Here is a 22,533-nt window from a genome sequence, read left to right as displayed (position 1 = left end):
CTCTGTTTCAACTTGTCAAGTGTGTTATACTCACAAATGCATTATCTGTCTGTGTGTCTCTTCGTTTATGATTGCATCTGTCAGTACCTGTGTGTCTATGTGTTGAAAAATTGTTGCCTTTCTTATTTTTAATTGAGATAAAAGGCTGAGCTGCATGTCTAGCCTGACACCAAGTTGAACAGAGACTACAGCAGCAGGATGGAGCAAGGGAGGGGTGCATAAATTAAACTAAAACTGAAGACAAACTTCGTGTAGGAGGGAACCATGAGAATGTAAGTGCCCTGGGAATTCACAGGGGAAACCTGGTAGGAGGCATGTGAATTCCACAGGGAGGGATTTAAAATTCAATCTTATCTGGAAAATGTTAACAGTGGCTCTCTCTGGATGGTGGTACTATACACACAATAAAAAGATAAACATTTTTAAATAAATTCATTGGAAGGAAAGCAAATGGCTTGTGCTCTGCACGCCAAGCTTTGGATTTACAGTCATGCCTCTCACGGTGGTGATGTGTCTACTTGAGCCTCCAGGTGCCCTGCACAGGGCTATGCCTATCTCAAAATAGATCCCACCACAGTGAACAGCCAGGGAGGCAAGGCTTGCTAAGAAGCAGAGCCATGCAGTACGTGGTCAGAAGCTAGGGAATCAAGCCAGCCTGTGTTTGAATCCCAGATCTGCCGTGTATTACTCATGTAACACAGAACCGTCCACAAGTGACTGAGCCTTCTGTGCCTCCACTTGGTCATCTGTAAAATGGAGGGGATGATCCCGACCTCTTAGCATTTTGCTGAGGATGGATAAATGTATAGACCTACATCATATGAAAGAATTTTTTTAAAAGATTTTATTTATTTGTCAGAGAGAGAGACAGAAACAGAGAGAGAGAGCACAAGCAGGGGGAGTGGCAGGCAGAGAGAGAAGCAGGCTCCCCGCTGAGCAGGGAGCCCGATGCGGGGCTTGATCCCAGGACCCTGGGATCATGACCTGAGCCAAAGGCAGATGCTTTAACCGACTGAGCCACCCAGGCGCCCCCATATGAAAGAATTTTTGTAAATTCTATGAATGATGTGTTAAAGAGTGTGTGACAATAATGCAATTGTCAATAAACAGCGATGATGGTGATGAAGATGATGATGACGATGGGGACTCAGGATTCCCTAAAGCTGTGAGACCAATGAAGAGAAAATAGGGCCCACTCCCCTGTAAAATAGGCACAACCCTCCCCTCCTGAGGGGCGATCCTGCCTGCAGAGCCAATCACAGGGAAAAGCTCAAGTTTATAGTAGCATTTTTATCTTACAGCCAGAGAAAACAGGGTCCAGAGAGTGAGCTGTCAAATACCACCCAGCACAGTAATGGTGCACTAGGACAAAGATCCTTTTTAAAATTTATTTCACACCCTTTTGGTGTCTTTTTTTTCCATGTAGTAACAGCCCGGAGAAGCAGCACAAACAGAGGGAAGAAATGAGCTTCCCTCAGCCTATCAGCTTCTGAAAATTCAGAACTACATTCCTTCTACATCCTGGCTTTCGGGGCTGTGTTGCTCAAGCCTCCATTCTCTTAATGGGTCAGATCTTCAAATGGACTTAACTTCTAGTAGGGGCCATGAAGTTTTAATCTGTGGTTTCTTTAATGACAAAATCTGACTCTATCTAAGAATGACACACATTTATAGTCTAAGGTCACCACTGGAAAACAAGACTTACCATCTGCTTTAGGAATGTAAGTTCAAAATCCCTGGATTCCGAATTTTAAAATATGACTCATCAGCCAGAGCCCTAGATTTCAAACAGAATTTCTGATACTCCTAAGCGTGGTTCCTAAAGGAGTTAAAAACTAGAGCAAATTGACTTTAGTTCTTAGATTGTATGATGTAAAATGTATTCAAAGGAAGATAACAATTTGTCTCTATTGTGTGTGCTTGAAATTAAAACTTGACCGCTGAGGCCTGTGTGACTTATTTCCAAATTTTAATGTGTGAAAGGATCAACACTCAAATGTCAATTTAAAAGGGAATACCTGTACATATTCAATAGATTTCCCAAGGACCTATTCAACTTCAGGTCTGTTGGCAGTAGATCTCATGGAGTAAATGAGATGATGTTAACTCCTAATTCAAGTATATGAAATATGATTGTCAATACAGTAACAGTTCATCCACCCAAAACTCTGCTTTTTTGCAAACAAGCTTTCCCCTAACACTAACAAAAATCAGTGTTATCAAGTTCATGGCTTAAAATACATTCCCTTTACCCCTAGAAGAGTCTCTCAAGCCTTCAATCAACACTTTATCAGCCTTTACAGACAGACGTGATGACCCGGTTTCCAGTTTCCAGTAAATGGAAGAAACCGATCAGCTTTCATATTTCAGTTTCAAAGCCTGTACTTCTAGCCAGTATTGGCTGAGCCAATAAGTCCTCATGTGGGATACGTGTCTACTAAGCCCACCTCAGGGCTGTCTTTGCCCGAGCGTATCTTGTAACTTACGTCAGCGGTTCGCCCACACGCTTTTGTTTAAGCAAAGGCATCCTTTTACCAAGTGAAATATTATATAGAAGATGATGTTAACTACATAAAAGTATAGTTACCCTGACTGAAGTTGGTAAAGTAGGGCTCGAGACCAACAGGCATCGGCTCGCCTTGGCCAGCTGTGCCAGCCACACAGGTGCTCCTGGCAACCCCAGAGCCCATAAACCAAATATGAGAGCCACTAATGGGAGATCTGTAGAAAGGTCAGACATGCTCTGGTAATTAGTTTGGATACAAATGCTAAGGGGCAGCAGAAAGCTGAGCACACTGGCTTTTGGGTTTGGCCACATCACAGGGCCACTGTAATAACAAAGGAGGCCAAGGAGCAAGATTGCAGAGGGCACCGGGGCTACCATCCTCACCTTACTCCAACTCTGCTGACTGTGGCCCCTGTGGTTTACAAAGGAGGTAGTGACGTGGAGAGCAAAAGACACAGAGCCAGAAGGACACAGCATTTTGAAAGATGCCCTTTGACACCAGGTGTTCTTGGACATTCTCAAGTCTTTCGTTACCCTAAAACAAGCCATGACCCTCTTCTTCATTAATAGCAATACCTCTTCTTTATGAACAAATAATGTATATATGACATTCCAACTCCATTTCTGATATTTACCTTCATCCTTCACACTTCCCTGAATTCTCACTTCATCCTCAGGGTTAAGTCTAAATGATGAGAGGCGGTCCAGGGGTAAGAGGAAAGTATTTGTTCCAGGGCTTGGTTGATTATAATACGGCAGCATCCGAAGACCTGGCTTAAGGGCTCCTGGGTGGCTCAATCCATTAAGCACTTGTCTTCAGCTCAGATCATGATCTCAGGGTCCTGGGATGGAGTCCCGCATCAGGCTCCCTGCTGAGGAGATTCTCCCTCTCTCTCTGTCCCTCTCCCCAATGGTCCTCTCTCTTCCTTTCTCAAATAAATAAATAAAAATCTTAAAAAAAAAAAAAAAAAAAGAAGAAGAAGACGAAGACCTGGCTTAGCTCTGTTCCTTCACTTTGTATGGCCCTTCTGGTTTATGGTCAATGATTCTGTGGTTGAGACCCCTTTTTTCCCTCTCTCAGTTCCCATCATAAAAGGAAGCCTGCAAAACTGGGTTTATGCTTTAAGACAATAATTAACAGATGTTTAAAACCAAATAATCAAATCTGTATTTCTCAGTCTGTCTCTTAACCTTTCTTTCTCTCTTGATCTCTTTGTAAATATGTTATTTATATGTTATTTTATATTGTTTATATATTAAAATGTATTTAATATATTTGTATATTAAAAGGGTATATAATTCATTTATATACTAAAATGTTTTTCTGCATATCCAAATTTTTCAACAGGAACATGAATTATTTTTGTCAACATTTTTATAATCAAATTATTGTTATAGAAAAGTATACATTTTAAGGAAGCTAATGCATACAAATGCTATAATTTGAAATAACTACCCATAGTTCCAATGTGTATAGTACTTTTATTCCCAAACATCAAAAATTAACTGAATCCTGTGAAAGAAATATTTCTCACTGTCTTTTCTGGTCTTACTTCAGTAGATCACCTGAATGTCCCAATGTAAATGTCCAAGGAAGAGATTGCCCCAAGAATCTCTTTTTTCTGTAATCATACAGCATTAATTAATACCTTGACAATCATTAACATTTTATGTATGTGAAATAGACAACAGTCCTGATAAATGTGTGTCCCTTTGTATTATTTTTATCCTTTAGGTGGTAACAATTTAAGAATAAAAATTATCATCATGGACTATCTAAAACTACAAAAATATTATACTTAATCTTCTTTTTACAAAAGTCAGAATGTAAATTACTTCAAAACATATATTATCATGAAATCTTTCTTTATTTTACTCTTGTTAACATTTTGATGTATATCCTTTATTTTTTCCCCAGAGAACATACAAAGAGGAACTGCAGAAACCAACATATATAGTTCTTTCCTAGGTTAAAACAGAACACTTTCATATCCTAAATTTTTAATCTTACAACATTTTAAATTTTCTAACAATTTGATTTACATTGCTAAGTTTCTATCTAAAGAACTACAGTGTATGAAAACATACTCATCTCACCAACCCCCACCATGTAGTCTTGAATATTCCCACTTGGTTTTTCATCTTTGCCAGCTTGATATAGAAAAATAGTATCTTATTTTGATTTTATTTTTTTTAAGATTTTATTTATTTGACACAGAGGGAGGGAGAGAGAGAGAGAGAGAGAGCACAAGCAGGGGGAGCTGCAGGCAGAGGGAGAGGGAGAAGTAGACTCCCTGCTGAGCAAGGAGCCTAATGTGGGACTCGATCCCAGGACCCAGGGATCATGACCTGAGCCGAAGGCAGACGCTGAGCCACCCAGGTGCCCCTTGATTTTACTTTAATTTAGAGAGTGAACTTTTTCACAAGCCTATTAGCCATTTATATTTCCTCCTCTGTGAATTATTTGTTCCTCTTTTTCTGCTGATGTTTTTGATTTTTTCCATTGATTTCAATGAGCTTCTTTTATGAAAATACTTTAGTCTCTTATATGCCATATTTGTTTCAAGTATTTTTGTCGTTTTTTCTTTGCCTTTTAATTTTGCTTATTGTTAAATTAACAGTTTAAATATTTATGTAGCTAAGTGTACTGATTTTTATTTTTGTGGCTTCTTCCACTGTTTTTAAACATAAGAAGTCTTTCTCCATATGAGATGTCAATAAATATGCACTTCCATCTTCTTTTGATGGCTTGATTTCTTACATTTACTCTTTAACCCATTTAGAATTTATTTTGGTGTGTGGTAACAGATGGATTTTTTAAACAGTTCTTTTTTCTAAACAGAAAACGAATTTTCCCAGAACTGATTTGTATCCTTTATAGATAATAAAATTTTATATAAACTTATGTCTGGTTTTGGCTTTTTTAGTCTGTTAATCTGTGTCTCCAGACGCTTATACTGTACCCCACTGTTATTATAGTATTGTACTCTGCCTTAAGATCTAATAGAGTTATTTCCAAAAATTACTTTTTTTTCCCCAGAGTTTTCTCAGCTGCTCCTTCTGCTCATTCCTTGAGATAAAATTCACATTTTAAGTTTCAAAAATAGTATCATTGGAAATTTTGATGAGAATTATTAGGAAGAAATGTTCAGAACTTAATGTGATGAGAATTATAAAACCTTGCTGTGAAAGGTGTAAGAAAATGACAATAAGTAAAATTACCTATCACTTTTGAGGAGGAAAACATTACAAAAATGTCTCCTTTCCCCAAATCATCAGTTTAGTGGAAATCTATTCATTTATTAAATATCTAACGTGGCTAGGGCCCGGACTAGGCTCTTTAAAAACTGTAGCAACCGGGGCGCCTGGGTGGCTCGGTCGTTAAGCGTCGGCCTTCGGCTCAGGTCATGATCCCAGGGTCCTGGGATCGAGCCCCGCATCGGGCTCCCTGCTCGGCGGGAAGCCTGCTTCTCCCTCTCCCACTCCCCCTGCTTGTGTTCCCTCTCTCACTGTGTCTCTTTCTGTCAAATAAATAAATAAAGTCTTAAAAAAAAAAACAAAAAACTGTAGCAACCATGGGTCATGTGTCCAAGATGAGAAAATACTCTATCAGGGATAAGTGGCAGTAATAGGGAGAGGTAACTCATCTGGGACCTTGTACTTCTTTATTGCTTATGCCAAAATATGCAGAAAATCTTTTACAGAGTGAATATTTGGATAAGTGGGGAATGAAGCGTAGAGTAAAAACTCCCCGAAGCCATGCTGGAGTCACAATACAGGGCTCCTGCTAAGATTCCAGAGGAGGGGGGCTGTATAACTAGCTGGCCTTTCATTTGCTGAGGGGTATGTGCAAGCGGGGCTGAAAATGGAATGGCCTGGAACCTACAGTGGAGGAAGGGAGGAGAAATCAGGAGACTGGGAGCTGGAGATGAACTTTGCCAGAGAAAGAGAGAGATGTCTACTTGTGAACTTAGTATGCTCTGTACACTGTACAATACAAAGCATCTTTCCCTTCCACCCACTGAAAAGTCTTACTCACTATCACTATGGAGTCAGATTGTTTCATGTGTGTTTGGTGTCTTAGAGTGCTGGGTCTTGCCTCTAGATGAATGTGGGCGAAAAGAGGACTGCTGAAGGACATCCTGTCAAGTCAGACCACGCGGTACAGTGCTGGAGGCAGAAAGCCCTCCACCCCGGAGCCCCAACCTGGCAGCCATACTGTTATCCCTCCATGTTTCCATGTCTGCTCATCAGAAATGCCTTCCTGAAAGCCCCATTCCCATCAGTGGAGCAGACTGTCCCAGAAGGAACCCATTTCTCTCTCTCCTGTGCTTGTCCTCTACATCTATGGACACTTTATTACTACCTGAATTTAGTCAATTGTATCAAGAGTCTATCCTCATTATTTGTTGATTCTGTACCTGTCAATGTGCCTACACCTCAAAATCAACCCCCGTGGTGGCTTCCCAGTCATGAGAACACGCGGCAGAGCAGGAAAACGCCGAGTCCTCAGATGCACATGTTGCCAACTGTAAATCAGTATCCTCCTCATGGTATATTTAGTGCTATTTTTTCACATTTTTTGTGGTTTTAATTGGCTATTTCACCATTTAAAATGACCTCTAGGGGATCCTGGGTGGCTCAAGCACCTGCCTTCAGCTCAGGTCATGATCCTGGGGTCCTGGGATAGTGCCCCATGTCAGGCTCCCAGCTCAGCGGGGAGTTTGCTTCCCCCTCTCCCTCTGCCCCTCCCCCTGCTTGTGCTCTCTCCCTCTCAAATAAATAAAATCTCTTTAAAAAAATGACCCCAAACAAATCAAAAGCACATCATAATACAGTCAATGATATTAGAATAGTGATGTAATAGGACGGATGGCAGTTGTACTTGTGATGAACACAACATAATGTATCAATATGTCACATCACTATGTCCTACACCTGAAACTAATGTAACATTGTGCACCAACTATACTCAAAAAAATTTTTTTTCTTTTTTAAGATTGTATTTATTTATTTGACAGAGAGAGACAGCGAGAGAGGGAACACAAGTAGGGCGAGTGGGAGAGGGAGAAGTAGGCCTCCCGCGGAGCAGGGAGCCAGCCCGACGTGGGGCTCAATCCCAGCACCCTGGGATCATGACCTGAGCCAAAGGCAGACACCCAATGACTGAGCCACCCAGGCGCCCCTCAAAAAAAAATTTTTAAGACAAACCCAAAAGATAAAAAAAAATGAAATGGCCCCAAGTTTAGTGTCGAAGTGCCGTCCAGCGTTCCGAAGCATGAGAAAGCGGTGATGTGCCCCAGGAGAAAATCCATGTGTTAGAGAAGCTCTGTTGAGGCAGTCGGTAGTGCTGTTGGCCATGACTTCCATGCTAATCAATCAGCCATATGCACTAAATGATTTGCCTTTAAATAGAAACACACACAAAACTAGGTGTATCCATTGGTTGACAAAAATGTTGCGACTTGAGGCGCCTGGGTGGCTCAGTCGTTAAGTGTCTGCCTTCGACTCAGGGCATGATCCCAGGGTCCTGGGATCAAGTGCCGCATCGGGCTCCCTGCTCAGCGGGAAGCCTGCTTCTCCCTCTCCCGCTCCCCCTGCTTGTGTTCCCTCTCTCGCTGTTTCTCTGTCAAATAAATAAATAAAATCTTTAAAAAAAATGTTGCGACTTGCCTGAATCTAACCCTTGCCTGAATCTAACTCACCCTGAATAGTGAGAATCTACTGCAAGTCCATCTGCAAGTCACACCCCACCAGCCGCCTCCGTAGCAGCAGGGACTTCATTTTATTTATCTTTACATCTGCTGACCCAGGGTGGGGCACAGAGAAGGAGCTCAAGAAATGTTCATAGAATAGAATAGGCTGGGAGGGAATGAGATGTTGAAATGGGATGGAATGGAATAGAGTAACATTTACACAGGTTCTTAGCAACAGGGTGCTCTTAGGAACATAGGGAAACATAAGAAATAATAATGGTAGCTAATGTTTATTGAACTTTTTTTAATGAACCTGCACTTGCTAAGCATTTAATCTACTTATATCATGTAATTCTCACTACTCTTTAGAGAGGGTACCATGGTCTCCATTCTGCAGAAAGGAGAAAGGACTTGTCCAAGGTCACACAGCTGTCACATTGAGCGGGGCTCCAGCCCAGATCCATCTGCCCCCACAGTCTGTGCTCATAACCACCTGGGTAGGGTGAAAATGTGGGCTTGGCAGGGGTGATAAGCCATGAGTTCCATCAGAAAATGATCTCTAGGAGAGGAAAAGAGGTTTTCTAACAGAGGTTCGCCTGAGTCACAGGCTCTCCCCAGCCTTAATGGGAAGACAGTGATGCAATTAATGGTGATTTTTTTTTTTCTCCCTGGCTGGCAACAACACTGTTTTTCTTTGTTTGATTCCAGAACCATCTGGCAGAATGCATGTATTACTCATGTTGGAATCACACTTTGCTGATGGCTTATGTACTCTAGAGTCACTCAGTGGTCAGGGCTGTGTCCAGGCCTGCTGGAGATTACTGCAAGCCTCTAGATGTGGCTGAGCTTCTGCAGCTGTTGTGTGTTTCTGGCTCCAGTTCCACACCTCTTGGCAGACTATTTGTGTGAAAAGCACTGCTGACTCTGGGTGTGAGATACACAGGGGAAGGGGGCGGGGAGGGCCGGGCAGCGCAAAGCAAGCCAACCCTGCCAGGGGCCTTACAGCTGGGTCCACTGAGTGCTTAAAAGACAAAGAAAAGAATTTTTAAGTGGGGGCTCTAACTTAAGCTGCATAGGTAGTTCGACTCTACAGTACACGCATTAAGCTCTAATTTCTATTGCCTTCCACATTCTCTGTTAAAAGGAAGAAACTTAGCCTCTAATGAGCTGAGTGGGTTTTAGCAAAGTGCTGAGCCTCAGTGTTGGCATCTGTAAAATGAGAAAGTTGAATGAAATCAGTATTTCTTAAGGTACCAAATGTTCGCTCCATATGATACTCAAAAAATAAAAATAAGGGATTCTAGGATTCTCCTGGACTTGGTATTCAGAAATGCTGGACTAGATAATCTTTTAAGTCTTGGACAGTTCTACTATTCTGTTACTCTATGTAACAGTTAGTGTGTTGCCCCTCCATGAAGACTCCTGCCTCTATTACCGTGTTTGTGAAACTAAAATAATTCCCTAACTCATGTAACTTGGGACCACACCCAGGGGCAAGAGAGAGTGTCTGTGATGGAAGAGTTCTTTCCCTACTATCTCCAGACCTCTGTGTATCCTCCTAGCATCATGAGCCCATGTTGGCAGAGAGGACCTCATACCTTCTCCTACCAGATCACTCAGGATCAAGCTTAGAGAAAAGCACATGGTAACAGGAACCTGCCCGGATAAGGGACATCTCTCAGAAAGGAATTTATACTTACCTACTCTACTTCCCCACCTCCCACTTACTCCTCAACCCCAGCCCGGCCCGGCCCATCCACTAAGAATGCTCTGCCGTGCACAGCACCTAATTGCCAAATTCTCTTGTCCCTCTCTTTACCCTGCTCCTGCCTCTGCAATTTTGGATGTGGTTGAAACTCCCTCCTCCCTCGCCTTCTCTCATTGAAAGCCTTCGGTTTCCTCTTCCTCTATCCATTTCACCCCTTGATATAGGTGTTCCCAGACCCAGTCTGCTGTCTTCTTCTTGGGCAATGTCATTCCCTCACACAGCTTCACCCTACATTCTAATGACTCCCAGAAGGGTTTCTACAGTGTCCTTGCCCACTCAGCCCATCTCAAACCAAGTTACCTTCTTCCCAGCTCATCTCGCCAGCTGTATCCCCTGCCACCTCCTTCAGCGTGCCCTAGAGTATAGCCATGTAGGACCACTGCACCAATGTTGCTTCAACATTCTATTCCCCATTTTCATGCTTTTTCCTCTGCCTGGAATGCTCTACTCCTCACACCCACTCCTGATTTTCCACAAAGCATAATCCTATTCATCCTTCTCAAACGTCACCTTCTTGAGGAGACTCCTGTTCTGCAAGATTACCCCTCCCCCCCATTTTCCATGCTCCCAATGTCTGCCTCCAATAAAGCAGAGCTTTTCACCCAGCAGACCACAAGGCAGTGGAGGTCATGTGCCTCTCTTAACCATCTTTCTAACTGCAATGCCTAGCAGATGCCCAGGACATGGAAAGGGCTCAGAAAAACTTAGCTTGAATGAGTGGATATAACTGACCTACCCATTCCTCCCCTGGCTGACGATGCCTACTGGCTTGCTGGCTGACTGCTGGGCCTATTTTGATGGATGCCCAGTATGCCCAAGGGGGTAAACTAGGGTCTATGATTTATTAACAAATGTCCATTTTCCAGGTTTACTGGGAAAAGCAAGATTAGAGTCCTAGATGGTCCTTTAAGACAGGTTGATCACCATAGACCCCTTCACTTTGTTCATCTCACTAGGATAGTATTAATTATACGCCAAATTACTTTTCTACTTTTTATTTGGACACACCGAGTTCTAAAAAGGATGAGCTAACTCATGCAGTTGGAGCAGTGTCTCCCAAACTGTGTAATTTATGTGTCACAGTCGTGATTCTGGCTGACTGCACCTGCTGCTTGTACAATTACTCTATTACCCATTCTCTCTAACTCATGTTTTCTTAGCTGCGTATTAAGAATATTCAAGAAATTATATGATTGCTATACATATACATGCATCCATTTATACTTACATATAAAAATGAATAGATAATTTTAAAATATGCTTCCAAGAACCACATCAAATCATTTTTCAGGCCAGCAGTAATATATACAGTACACTTAGGGAAGCAATGGCTGCAACATTTAACCCAATGCAAAACCATTTATTAAAGCATTTCTCTGCCAGCCAGTATACTATGTCTGGTGCTGAGAATATTGAAATGTCAAACACAGCTCCCAGCCTTGTGGACAAAAGCAACAACAAGGAAACTGTTAATCGTAATTTAATGTTCTAAGTACGACGACAGAGGCAAGCATAAGGGTGCCTGCATGTCTCATTCATAAGGCTCCTCAGGATGTCTGGAGGATCCGGCGTCCATAGCAGTGGCCAGCATGATAACATATTCTAGCACAGTTCTATTCCCCTAGTCCCTCACTCGTCCCTGAGGTCACTTCCCAAATAATCTACCTACACACGTGCCTTTGCCTCAGGCCACATTTCTGATGGAATCTCAGGCAAAGTCAGGCCCAAACCCATGCAAGAAGGTTAAGGAAGACTTCTTTGAAGACATGACACCGGAGATAAACCTTGAAGCATGAATAAGTCAGATGAAGAAGGGAATGTGAAGAGGGCATTCTGGGCAAAAGAAAGAGCACACACAAAGGCATGGAGGCTTGAAAGCGTATCTTTAGAAACCACAAAGAGCCTGATATGGCTGAAATACATCTCCAACATGGCATGAGGGACTGAGAATTCCAAGAGTCTGGTGAGGTAGGCAAAGACTGGCTCCTGAAAAGGCGCTGATTTTAACCGATGGCTACTATCACCCTGCCCTCTGATTCTCAAGAGGCAGCAATGAGTAGTAAAATAGGTGGACATTTAAAGCAACCCCAGAAGATGAGAAAGTGCTTTCTAAATGTGAGGGTACTAGACACAAAGAGGAATTAAGAGTAAGAGCAGGAGTAATTGGAGCGAAGATAGTGGTGAAATGGGAAAAGAGCTACACACACACACACACACACACACACACACACACACTTAATTTAGATGGGTCCAAAAATCCAATAATGATCTTAGTCAAAAATGAGACCTGCCTTCACGCAGGGAGATGTGCTTTGAAAAGATTGTCATAAAGCAATGTAAGAGTCTCTAGCTTCATTTATAAGAAAACATTTAAGAGCATCTGATTTTTTGGAGTGCTCATCATGTACCAACACTGTACTAAGTATTTTAAGTAATATTTCTTTTCAAATCTTTTCCAAAACCACATGAAGAAGTATTGTCATCAGCCTCATTTTCCAGGAACCAGCCTGAGGTGACCATGAAACACTAGTTAGAAGACTGCACAGCGGAGAGTTTAAAAGAACTCAGAATTTGGGGTCTGGTCATCTCAGTTTAACTCTTGTCTCTATCACTTTCGACTGAAACCATGGGGTCACTCAGCACTATTCACTTTAAGAGACAGAAACAAATTCAAAATAGTGGAAGAAAATGAAGGTAACTGTCTCCCATAACTGGAAGGTACAGGGGTGGGTCTCTGATCTAAAACCACTGGACTCACCACTCCAATAATCGCAGAGTGCCGGTCATGGTTCTGTTCTCTCTGTGCGAATGAACTCATCTCTCTTGCCCAAGACCAGCTTCTTTCAACTGTACAGGGAAGCTGGTAGCTCTGGGTGTTCAGCTTCCTCACTGGAGAAAGAACCTCTTGCTCACGAATTCCCAGAGAAAGAGTCTAACTGGCCCTATTGGGTCATGCATCCTCCATCTGAACCAACTGCTGTGGTGGTCAGATGAGTGGTATACTCGGCAATCAGTGATTGGCAGTCCCATCAGGGTCACATGGAGGGAAATAATGACAGCTCTTGAAAAAATAGGGGTGCTACCCCAATGTTCATAGCAGCAATGTCCACAATAGCCAAACTGTGGAAGGAGCCGAGATGCCCTTCAACAGATGAATGGATAAAGAAGATGTGGTTCATATATACAATGGAATATTACTCAGCCATCAGAAAGGATGAATACCCACCATTTGCACTGACATGGATGGAACTGGAGGGTATTATGCTGAGCGAAATAAGTCAAGCAGAAAAAGACAATTATCATATGGCTTCACTCATATGTGGAACATAAGGAATAGCAAGGAGGACCATAGGGGAAGGGAGGGAAATCTGCAGGGGGAGAAATCAGAGAGGGAGATGAACCATGAGAGTTTATGGACCCTGGGAAAAAAACTGAGGGTTACAGAAGGGAGGGGGGTGGGGTGATGGGGTAATAGGGTGATGGGTATTAAGGAGGGCACATGTTGTGATGAGCACTGGGTTTTATGTGCAACTAATGAATCATTGAACACTACATCAAAAACTAATGATGTACTATACAGTGGCTAACTGAAAATAAAAAAAAAAGAAAAAGAAAAATAGGGGGCGCCTGGGTGGCTCAGTTGGTTAAGCGACTGCCTTCGGCTCAGGTCATGATCCTGGAGTCCCGGGATCGAGTCCCACATCGGGCTCCCTGCTCAGCGAGGAGCCTGCTTCTCCCTCTGACCCTCCCTCCTCTCATGTACTCTCTCTCTCATTCTCGTTCTCTCAAATAAATAAATAAATCTTTAAAAAAAAAAGAAAAAAGAAAAATAGGGATGCTAGGCAGTCCGAAATAATGGATGTCTATTAATTTTTAACCTTGGGCAAGTCGCTTTTTGAGCCTCAGTTTTACCATCTATTTAAAAAAAAGTATTATCTACTGTGCAAGGTTGTTGTGAGTTATTAAAAACCCTATTAAGTACTTGGCACATAGACATTCAATCTATGGTAGTCATTTTTGTTATCTGGTACTATTATTGTTTTGTGGTTGTTTTTGACAGAGGGATCGGAATTTGAAGCCCATCCCAGATTCCCAGATGTCTAAAGCAGTCCCGTCCCCAGGGCGGAGTCCCCTTTGGCTCCACAGCCAGACGCCTTGCACAACCCAGGCCCTGTGTGCCAAGGTTAAGCTGGTTCACCATCTGACGGCCGCAGAGCCATGAGTGCCTCCCCAGCCCCAGCAATGTCAATACTGCCTTCCTGACTCCGCCTATTGTATCTGGAGAAAAGTGGCCGAGCATTGTCTTCCAGCACTCCCCCCAGGAAGCATGATATCACCCTCTAACAAAAGCGGGAAAGCTGACAGATCTGCTGAGATGGGTGTGACCTCCACATATACCTCACTGGTCAAGCCCCGAGCAAGGGCAGTGGCCAGCAGAAAGCTAACAGCCGCCACCCACAATGTCTGTCATCTGGCTGCCGGACCGGCTCCCTTGTTACATCCACACCATGTCCGACAGGGAACCACCGGACAGAAGAAACGCACCCCTTCTAATCAGCGGATGTGTTGAAAAGAGTCAGGACTCTGTCCATCTGGCAGACCCATGTCCCCACACCTGCCCCTGCAGCCTTGGGAAAGAGACACGGAGAGAAGGATGGTCAGATTCTTGAAGGGACAAGAGGAGGTAGTGGAGGGATGGGATGCAGAGGAAAGCAGGCACAGCTCAAGCTAACAAACATTATGCACATGTGCTAGGAGTTAAGGAATAGTCTGGCCAGACTGGTAGGCATTGGATTATCAGTTCGAAATTCCAGAAATAAGGGAGGCAACTTTAGACGTTCCCTTTCCTGAAGGCTGGGAGTCATGCCAACTGATCCTCTGACAGCCCTTCCAGTTCTGGTCCATAATGTAGTGAGTGCTGCTGGTGTTCTGTAAAACAACACACCTGTAATCTGGTGCCCCCATGTCAAGTGCAGAGGCTGTCGCTCTGCTGTCCCCATCCTACTCTCCTCTTCTGAAAATGCTCTTCTTAGCTACCACCACACCAATTCTCTAGAATTCCAGAAAAGAAATCTGATTGGATTTGCTTCTCCTACCAATTCCCTTGACTGCTTCTTCATAGAACCCTTGACTACTTCTTTTTTCTCCCTTCACTTAATTTTCATACACATCCATGACCATGGCTTCACTTCCCATAAACCAAGGATGCTTATGTCTCAAGCCCTTGCCCAGTCTCCTTCATCTAAGCTCAGACCCAGAGAGCCAAATTTTGCTAAATATTTCCCTATACATGGAACCTCAAAATGAACATGTACAAAATAATGATTGGCTCCATCTCAGCTCATCTCCAACCAGTTCCTTCTGCCACATTTCCCAGCACCGTGAATGGCACCACCATTACCCAAACCAGAACCATGGAGCAATACTTATTCGCCCTGCTGTCACTCAATCTCCCATACGCAACCCATCACCAACACTTACAGTTTCACCTCCTGAACACTCTCAACCCCCCTGTCCATCCAGGCCTTCCTTCCTGGAGTTTTGAAAAGACACATTCATTATTAGTCTGGGCCTACACTCTCTGCCAGTTCAACCCATCTTCCATACTACTGTCACAGTGAATTTTCCAAGATATAAATCAGCTATGATAGGACAAACACCATACTAAATTTCAACATGTACAGAATGAGGTGCAAGTTACTTAAAATGGTCTACAAGGCCCTTCCCTTTCTGACCCCAACCTTAATTCTCCATATCCACCCTACATTCCAGCCTTACTCGACTTCCTTGAACTTGCCCTGCTATTCCACACTCCCTGCTCCCTCTAATGGGAAGTGCTTTCTTCCCTTTTCCTTTTTATAGTCTTAGTTTTCAAATCATTTGGCTGTGAGCCACTTATAACTACAATTGGCAATAATTGGCAATATCCACAACCATTTAGGAATTCTTGCAAAGTGAGGAAAATCTAACCTACAGATTGTTGTCAAATATTCATTTTATTCATGCTATATTCAGTAACTAATGAAGTTAACATTCTATGTTTTTAGACATTTAATTTAGATTTTAAAGTTTCATTTCTTACTACTGGAGCCACTAATAGTGTTTGTAGCTCTTGAAAAGCTTGATTTTGTAGGTATCCCTATGGTATCATTTATCACAACATCATATAATTCATCGGCCTATAGTCCTCTTTCCTACTAAAATGTGAATTTAGCCAGGGAGAAAAAAATCACTCATCCTTTTTTGCATTCCTGATATCCAGTACAGTACTTGGCTTAAAGTAAATCCTCGATATGTCTTCACTGACTGCAATGATAGTTGAGTAAAGGAATGAATAAATGAATCAACAAAAGGCAGGCAATAACTCAAAAGTCTATTGAATAAAAAGCCTATATATCTAATATTGGGTAAAGGTCAGGTTAGACCCATTTTCATGAATTATTTTTATGTTTCACACCTAAGGGAATAAGGGAATTTTCTTTTGACCTTATTCACATCATATATTTAACATAAGCCAACCTTTTAAGATTTGAGCAAATACCTCTTGCAGTTTATATGAAATTGCTTACTGTTGTCACATTATTTGTTATTTTTGTCATTATTATTATTATTATTTCAATGTGACTAAAATCCTCTCTACAACATTCCCTCTTTCTTTCAGGCCTGCTGGGGCATATCAATAATTTCTTATTGCACCATATTAAACTCTATCCAATAAAGATTATTGAACATAAAATGCATGAACTATCAAGAATAAAAAAGAAGTAATATCTGTTGTCAAAAATGTTAAAGGCTAATGGAGCTAAATCTATGTGCCCAAATCACAAAGACACAGCCAATACGGTAAGGGAACTCAGGATTAGGGGAAGATCATGAGGCAAAGTTGGCCTAGGCAGGTTGAGTTGAACTGTGTTTGCAGCGTAGGCATGGAGAGTGTCCTTTCCAAATGGATGGAAGAGCATGAACAAGAGCCAAGAGGAAAGAGTGCATAGATTGTAGAGATGGGCCTGATTGAATGCAAAGAGCCTAGAGCAAGGATGAATGGGGAGGTGAGGGGAAACACTGGATAATAGCCCACATAGAGAGATACAAGCATAAAATTTGTGGAATTAGATTATGTTGAGGTCTTTTAGAAGGAGAGTGCTTCTATGAGCAGTAAGTGACTCCCCTACATGCTGGAAAATATTAGACCAGTCTTGAACTAACACAGAGGTCCTCATAGAAACACTTCTTTTTTTTATTATACTAGCTTCATTTATTAAGGAAATTCTTACTGGTTAAGCTCTCTACTTGCATCACATGATGCTCATAAGGACTTTGGGAAATAGGTCCTCTCATCCATAAAAGATGAGGAAAGAGTGGCTTCGAGAAATCAAGTAACTTTCCCATAGTCATCCAATTTGAGCTTCACCCCAGGTCTGTGATTTCACAGTCCATATTCTTAACTCTTTCTCCTGCATTCTTGATTAGCTCCACCTCAGTCCCCTCAAGCAGTGGCTTCAGAAAAGTCATCATAGCACATGTACACATATGCTTTTTTTCTCTTAAGACATGTTGATTGAGTTAAAATTCAGGAAACACACCCAATTTGGTTTCACTGGGCAAAGATGTTGATGCTTTTCTGAATTCTTCTCCACCTAAGTGATCAGGGAGGAGGCACAAACAGTAAAATGAAAGGGATATAAAAGGGAAGTGGAGTAACCATCACGCTCCACATTCTTCAGTGATCCTGCTAGATGATCACCCAATCTATGCCTCAACACTCTCCAGTGTGGGAGCTCACTCTTCATGGGGATGATGATCCAATATTTAGAAGGTTTCCATCAATCAAGCCAAACTCCCTTCATCCCTGTATCCTAGATCTGGCAAAATACAACGTCAATCTATGGTATCTTCTCTACGGAAACCCTTAAAAACTTCATCTCTTTTCTCCTGGCTAAATATTTTTCTAAAGTACTTACCTTCCTGCTTGCCCACTGTGTTTGCTGTCAAATTTCTCACTGTCTTCAGTGTTTAATGGATATTCTCTGAGCAGTAAAGTGACTACCATTTCTAATGTGGACCTTATATTTCTACTAAAGTGAACTGTTGCAGCTTATATATTACATTTTAGTAAGCAGAGCACATGTTGACACCTATGAATTGTGTGTATCACCAAAATGTAGGTGTTATTCCCTAGAACTTTCAACAAATCAAGACTTTCTCACACTGAACATACATACATACATTTTTTGAAACCAAACTTATAACTTCACATTCATCTATTTTGAAATGCTATCTTTTGGGTTTGGTCCACTTATCCACTTTAGAGAAATCATCTGAATCCAGATTCTGTGCTCTCACCAATAAGCCATCTACAGGGAATAAGCAGGTTACACAGTCGCACACATATCTTTTTAGTTAGACAAATTTATAATGTCAGAAAAATTTGGAGCCCATCCAATGAATCTCCCAGAAGACATAGCACAGTCTTCTGAAATGGACTTGGATGAGTCCTTCCCTCCTCGAGGGATGTCTTAAAAGAACTAGAACTCTAGCAGGAAGCTCTCCCAGCATAGAGCTGAAAAGGAAATGCTGACATTTCTAACAAAGACAATGCTTAGTAGGGAGCATCTATGGAGAAAGCAAAACTCCTCCCTGTGAGAATAATTCCCAGGTGTGTCTCTGGTCCCAGCTTCTGGACCTCCACCCTTGATTACTCACACCCGATACAGCCTTCCAAGACCAGCCCTTATGAGAAGGTTCCATCTGGGACCACTTCCCTGACCTTGTAACCGAATTTCCACTGTCATTCCAGACAAGATATCCACTATTAGAGATAATGGTTGTTATTTAAAATGTCAAATGAAATAGGAAAGAGATATGAAGGCACACTACTAGAGACTTCCCACTGGGTCAGTGTTGATCATATAGGACATACTATGATAAAGCACAAAGAATAATTTGTTTTATTTTGTATTTCTGCATATACAATTCTTTAGACAGAACAGCCTGATTTGGTGAGGATGGGAGAGTAGGGAAAAGCTAGTATGTTTATTAGAACTTGTTTGTAATTTGGTCATGATTCTCAATTGGGAGGGGAATGTACCAGAATCTAGGGAAGTCTTCTGAAAATTATATACGTTTTCCAACTCCTTATGGGTCAGTATCTGCCACCCAGAGCCACTTTTATTGAGGCAAATGTGACATATTGTTTCAGTCTTATATGTTCAGAGAAAAAAGGAATCAGAAAGAACCCACTGGAATAGAGAGAGAAACGCATAAGCCGTAAGTCCCTTGCTCCATTACTGTAGTCTACCAGTGGAGTTCAGTGTAAAGAATGGGCTCCTATACCTGTAGACACGACCATGCTGGATTCTTGTTGCAATTCCCAAGCATTGTGTATCCATGTCCATGGAGGGCTATACTGGGAAGGTAAGTTAGGATTCCAATACAATAGACCTACCCCAGAAACCAACCTTGCTAGTGTCACCCTTCCTTTTCAGTAGGAGCATGAAATCCCTCTCCCTGTTGAAGTCAGGGCTTTGTTTCCAGGGAACTAAGATCTAAACACAGAGCTACTATTTCAGCCACATAATTTTTTTTGTCTGATTTTATGTCTAAGCCTAAAGTGCCATGACATAGTCACTTTGAGGGAAAAAAACTGAATTAAAACTGTGTGTGTTTGCATGTGTGCGCACACAGGTGATTTAATTTATAATTTATAAAGTATCTCAGAGCAACTGCAGCCCCCTGGGCTTGGATTACTATAATCCCTGGTGTAGAACAGTTCCAGATTTCATGTTACTGATAAATATGTCACACAGAAAATAAAGCAAAATAAATATGCAATCATGATAATTGTTTGTTTTAAAACTGCCTATTACTGGAGAAATCAACATTTCTATGTTAATATAAGTAATTTGAACAAAACATTGAAACCATCTCAGCAATTTATATTACACATTCTTAGCCTTAAAAATATTACTAAATCCTCAATATAATTGGGTGTTGAAAACAAACTGAAAAGCTATAGACAAATTACATGCAATTCTCTTATCTTGTTGGATTAATTTTTTGAATATTTAATATAATATTTCAAACATACAGAAAAAGATCAAAATAATGTAACACATACTTATGTATGTTCGGGTCAATTTCTACTAACATAATATAGACTGCACCATTGAATTCAGCACATTATCCCAATTTGATTTCCACTATCAATTCTATTTTCGTTACAATAATTAGAATGTTTTCAAACTAAAAGGGAGAGCATGCTGGCGATTAGAGTTGTGATCTGCACTTCAGGTTTTAGTATCACTCTCAGCCAGTGTCCCACAGGGTGAGGGAACAGAAGAGGCATGCCACTATCTGGAGAACCTGAGCAACAGACATACGAGATCGAAAAACATCCAAGCCCACCATTCCTTAGCTCTACAACAGCTTTCGATACTCTCCTGTGCCTACGGATCGGGGTAACTGCCCCAACTTTCAGCCCATTGGGCCAATAAAGACTATAAATCACTACATGACAAATATTTTTAAAAAACTAGCAAAAATTCTATAGCCCTGACCGCAGCCCTAAGGAAAAAAAAAACAAAAAGCCTAGCCTTTGACTGTTTCGATTAAAAAAGGATGTGGATATGAAATCCTTATAGAAAAGCATTTTTGTTCTCATTTAAAAATGGCAATCTGCACATTGCCGTTAAGTGGGCCCCATCATTCTCTGCATGACTTTCATTTTTAAAAAATTATGGAAAACTTTTTTTGAAGCAGGTAAAACTGGGTTTCTAATTTTTTTTTAAATGAGGAAACAATCCCAAATGAAGAGCAGTAAAATAATGTATCATAGTAAGTGAATCTCTACAGAGTGACCTGATCAGTGCTCATAGTCTGTGGCAACACAGGCAATTACGTGGCGATTACGCAGGAGCGAAACTCTAGAAAAATCAGTTCAATGCCACAAAGACATTGCATTTCAATCCCCACATAGATTAAATGGAAAGTCATAAACGGTGCCTATATACCACAGCTGCCCCTTGTTAACCAGCACTAACAGCTGGTGAGAGAGCCCAGAATCACCAGCTCTGTTAAAAAAAAAAAAAAAAAAACTAAATTAAAAAAACAAAGCCAAACCTTACCAGAAAGGAGCAAGCTGACTCCATAGAGAACTAAGCCAGCTAAAGAATCCATGCTTCCCCAAATCTCTCCATCCAGTTTCCGCAGATGTGCATGAGGTCCCAAGGATCCTTTCAAACACACAGAGGTTTGTGACTTTCCATTCGCATGTTCTACTAGGTCTTGTTTACAAGTCAGAGGCAAGAAGGAACAGCACAGAAGCGGGCTGTAACAGTCTCATTTCTGTCTGAGCACAGGGAGTTTTTAAGTTCCTTTTTCCTGTTTCCTTTGTAGATTAGGATGGGAAAGGCTGTATCTTAAAGGCATTTGGTATCAGCAGGGCTGGGGCCACTGCAAGCCCTATCCATCTTGCAATTCATCAAAACACTTCTCTATTGCTGCTGCTTCTGCTGTTGTAGGGGTAGAGGAATTTTTGTTGGAAGTGTGGGTCCTGGTCAGCGTTTTCAGGAACAATAGGTATCCTCTCATAGGGGGGAAACAGAATAACAGACCTCCACCTATGGATGGTATGTGGTGATGACCAGCCCTTCTCGGCCTCCAACAGCAACACCGCCCCCCGGGTCCACCTGGGATCCCTGACAGAGGGGCTTTCGGGTATGGGGTGGGGAGGACTTTTTGCTTTTGTTTTCTCATTTTAACCCACATGGTTTGAATTGGGAAAGGAAGGTTTCCATGATGAGAGAACACAACCCAAAGGCAATTAATTTGGATAATTACCGGTGAGGTCAACGCACAATGCAGCCACGGAGACCAGAGTCCAAAATGGTCAGCCTGTTTTCTTTCACACAGATGGTTTATTTGCTGGCCAAGAGCCCAAAAATACCCATGCTATTGGCTATAGCTTTAATTTTTATTAACAATTCATCTGAAGGTGATCTCATTTCTTAAAGCACTTAGCCTAGAAGGAAAGGAATTCCATGGTTATTGGCCAGTGGTGTTTCAGAAGCAAATTATATACAAAACTTTACAAAATAACCTGTGTCAAAATGTAATATAAGTGATTCAACTGGGATAAAAATAGCATTCATAAGAGCAGAGAGAGTACATAGGCCAAAAGGAAAATAGCCATTGGAGTAACCATACCTAAAATGAGATCAGAAAGCCTAAACTGATCCAGAAGATTATTTCTCCATAACACAAACTATGACTTCAGAAGAGAGCGTCAATGCTCTTGTTCATCACCCTGCCTTCGTGCCTGAGGAAAGAGCTATCTGCTCCTCCTTTGCCTGCTCACTATAGGAAAAGGCAGATGCTTGCTAGCCTTGCCTCATTTCTGCCCCAGGTTTTACCGCAACAGTGATGATCTTGAGAACCAATGGATGTTTCCAACTGCTCAGGTAGAAAAGTGCAGGCTGTTTTCAAGTGGACCTGGGTTCAAATACTCAGCCACATGTTTACTTAATCTCTTTGAGTCTCAGTTTCAACAGCTGTAAAAGGCAATA

General features: G+C 41.7%; 1 protein-coding gene across 2 annotated transcripts in view; it reads right to left on the bottom strand.

Moving 5' to 3' along the window:
• The window catches only part of TEK (TEK receptor tyrosine kinase), a 93,129-nt gene extending 71,634 nt beyond the window's left edge, over positions 1-21,495 (bottom strand). Inside the window, exon 1 of one of the 2 annotated variants that reach the window (XM_036106368.2) lies at positions 21,094-21,495. In XM_036106368.2, coding sequence (XP_035962261.1) covers positions 21,094-21,145 — 52 coding nt within the window. In that variant the 5' untranslated portion in view covers positions 21,146-21,495. The remainder of the gene's footprint in view (positions 1-21,093) is intronic. The other variant, XM_036106369.2, reaches the window with a different exon arrangement.
• Between the last annotated feature and the right edge of the window lie 1,038 nt (positions 21,496-22,533).

The sequence above is a fragment of the Halichoerus grypus genome, chromosome 14 (genome assembly GCF_964656455.1).
Source record: "Halichoerus grypus chromosome 14, mHalGry1.hap1.1, whole genome shotgun sequence".
Classification (NCBI taxonomy): domain Eukaryota; kingdom Metazoa; phylum Chordata; class Mammalia; order Carnivora; family Phocidae; genus Halichoerus; species Halichoerus grypus.
Note: the sequence above shows the minus strand (reverse complement) of the source record. Positions and strands in the feature narration are given on the sequence as shown.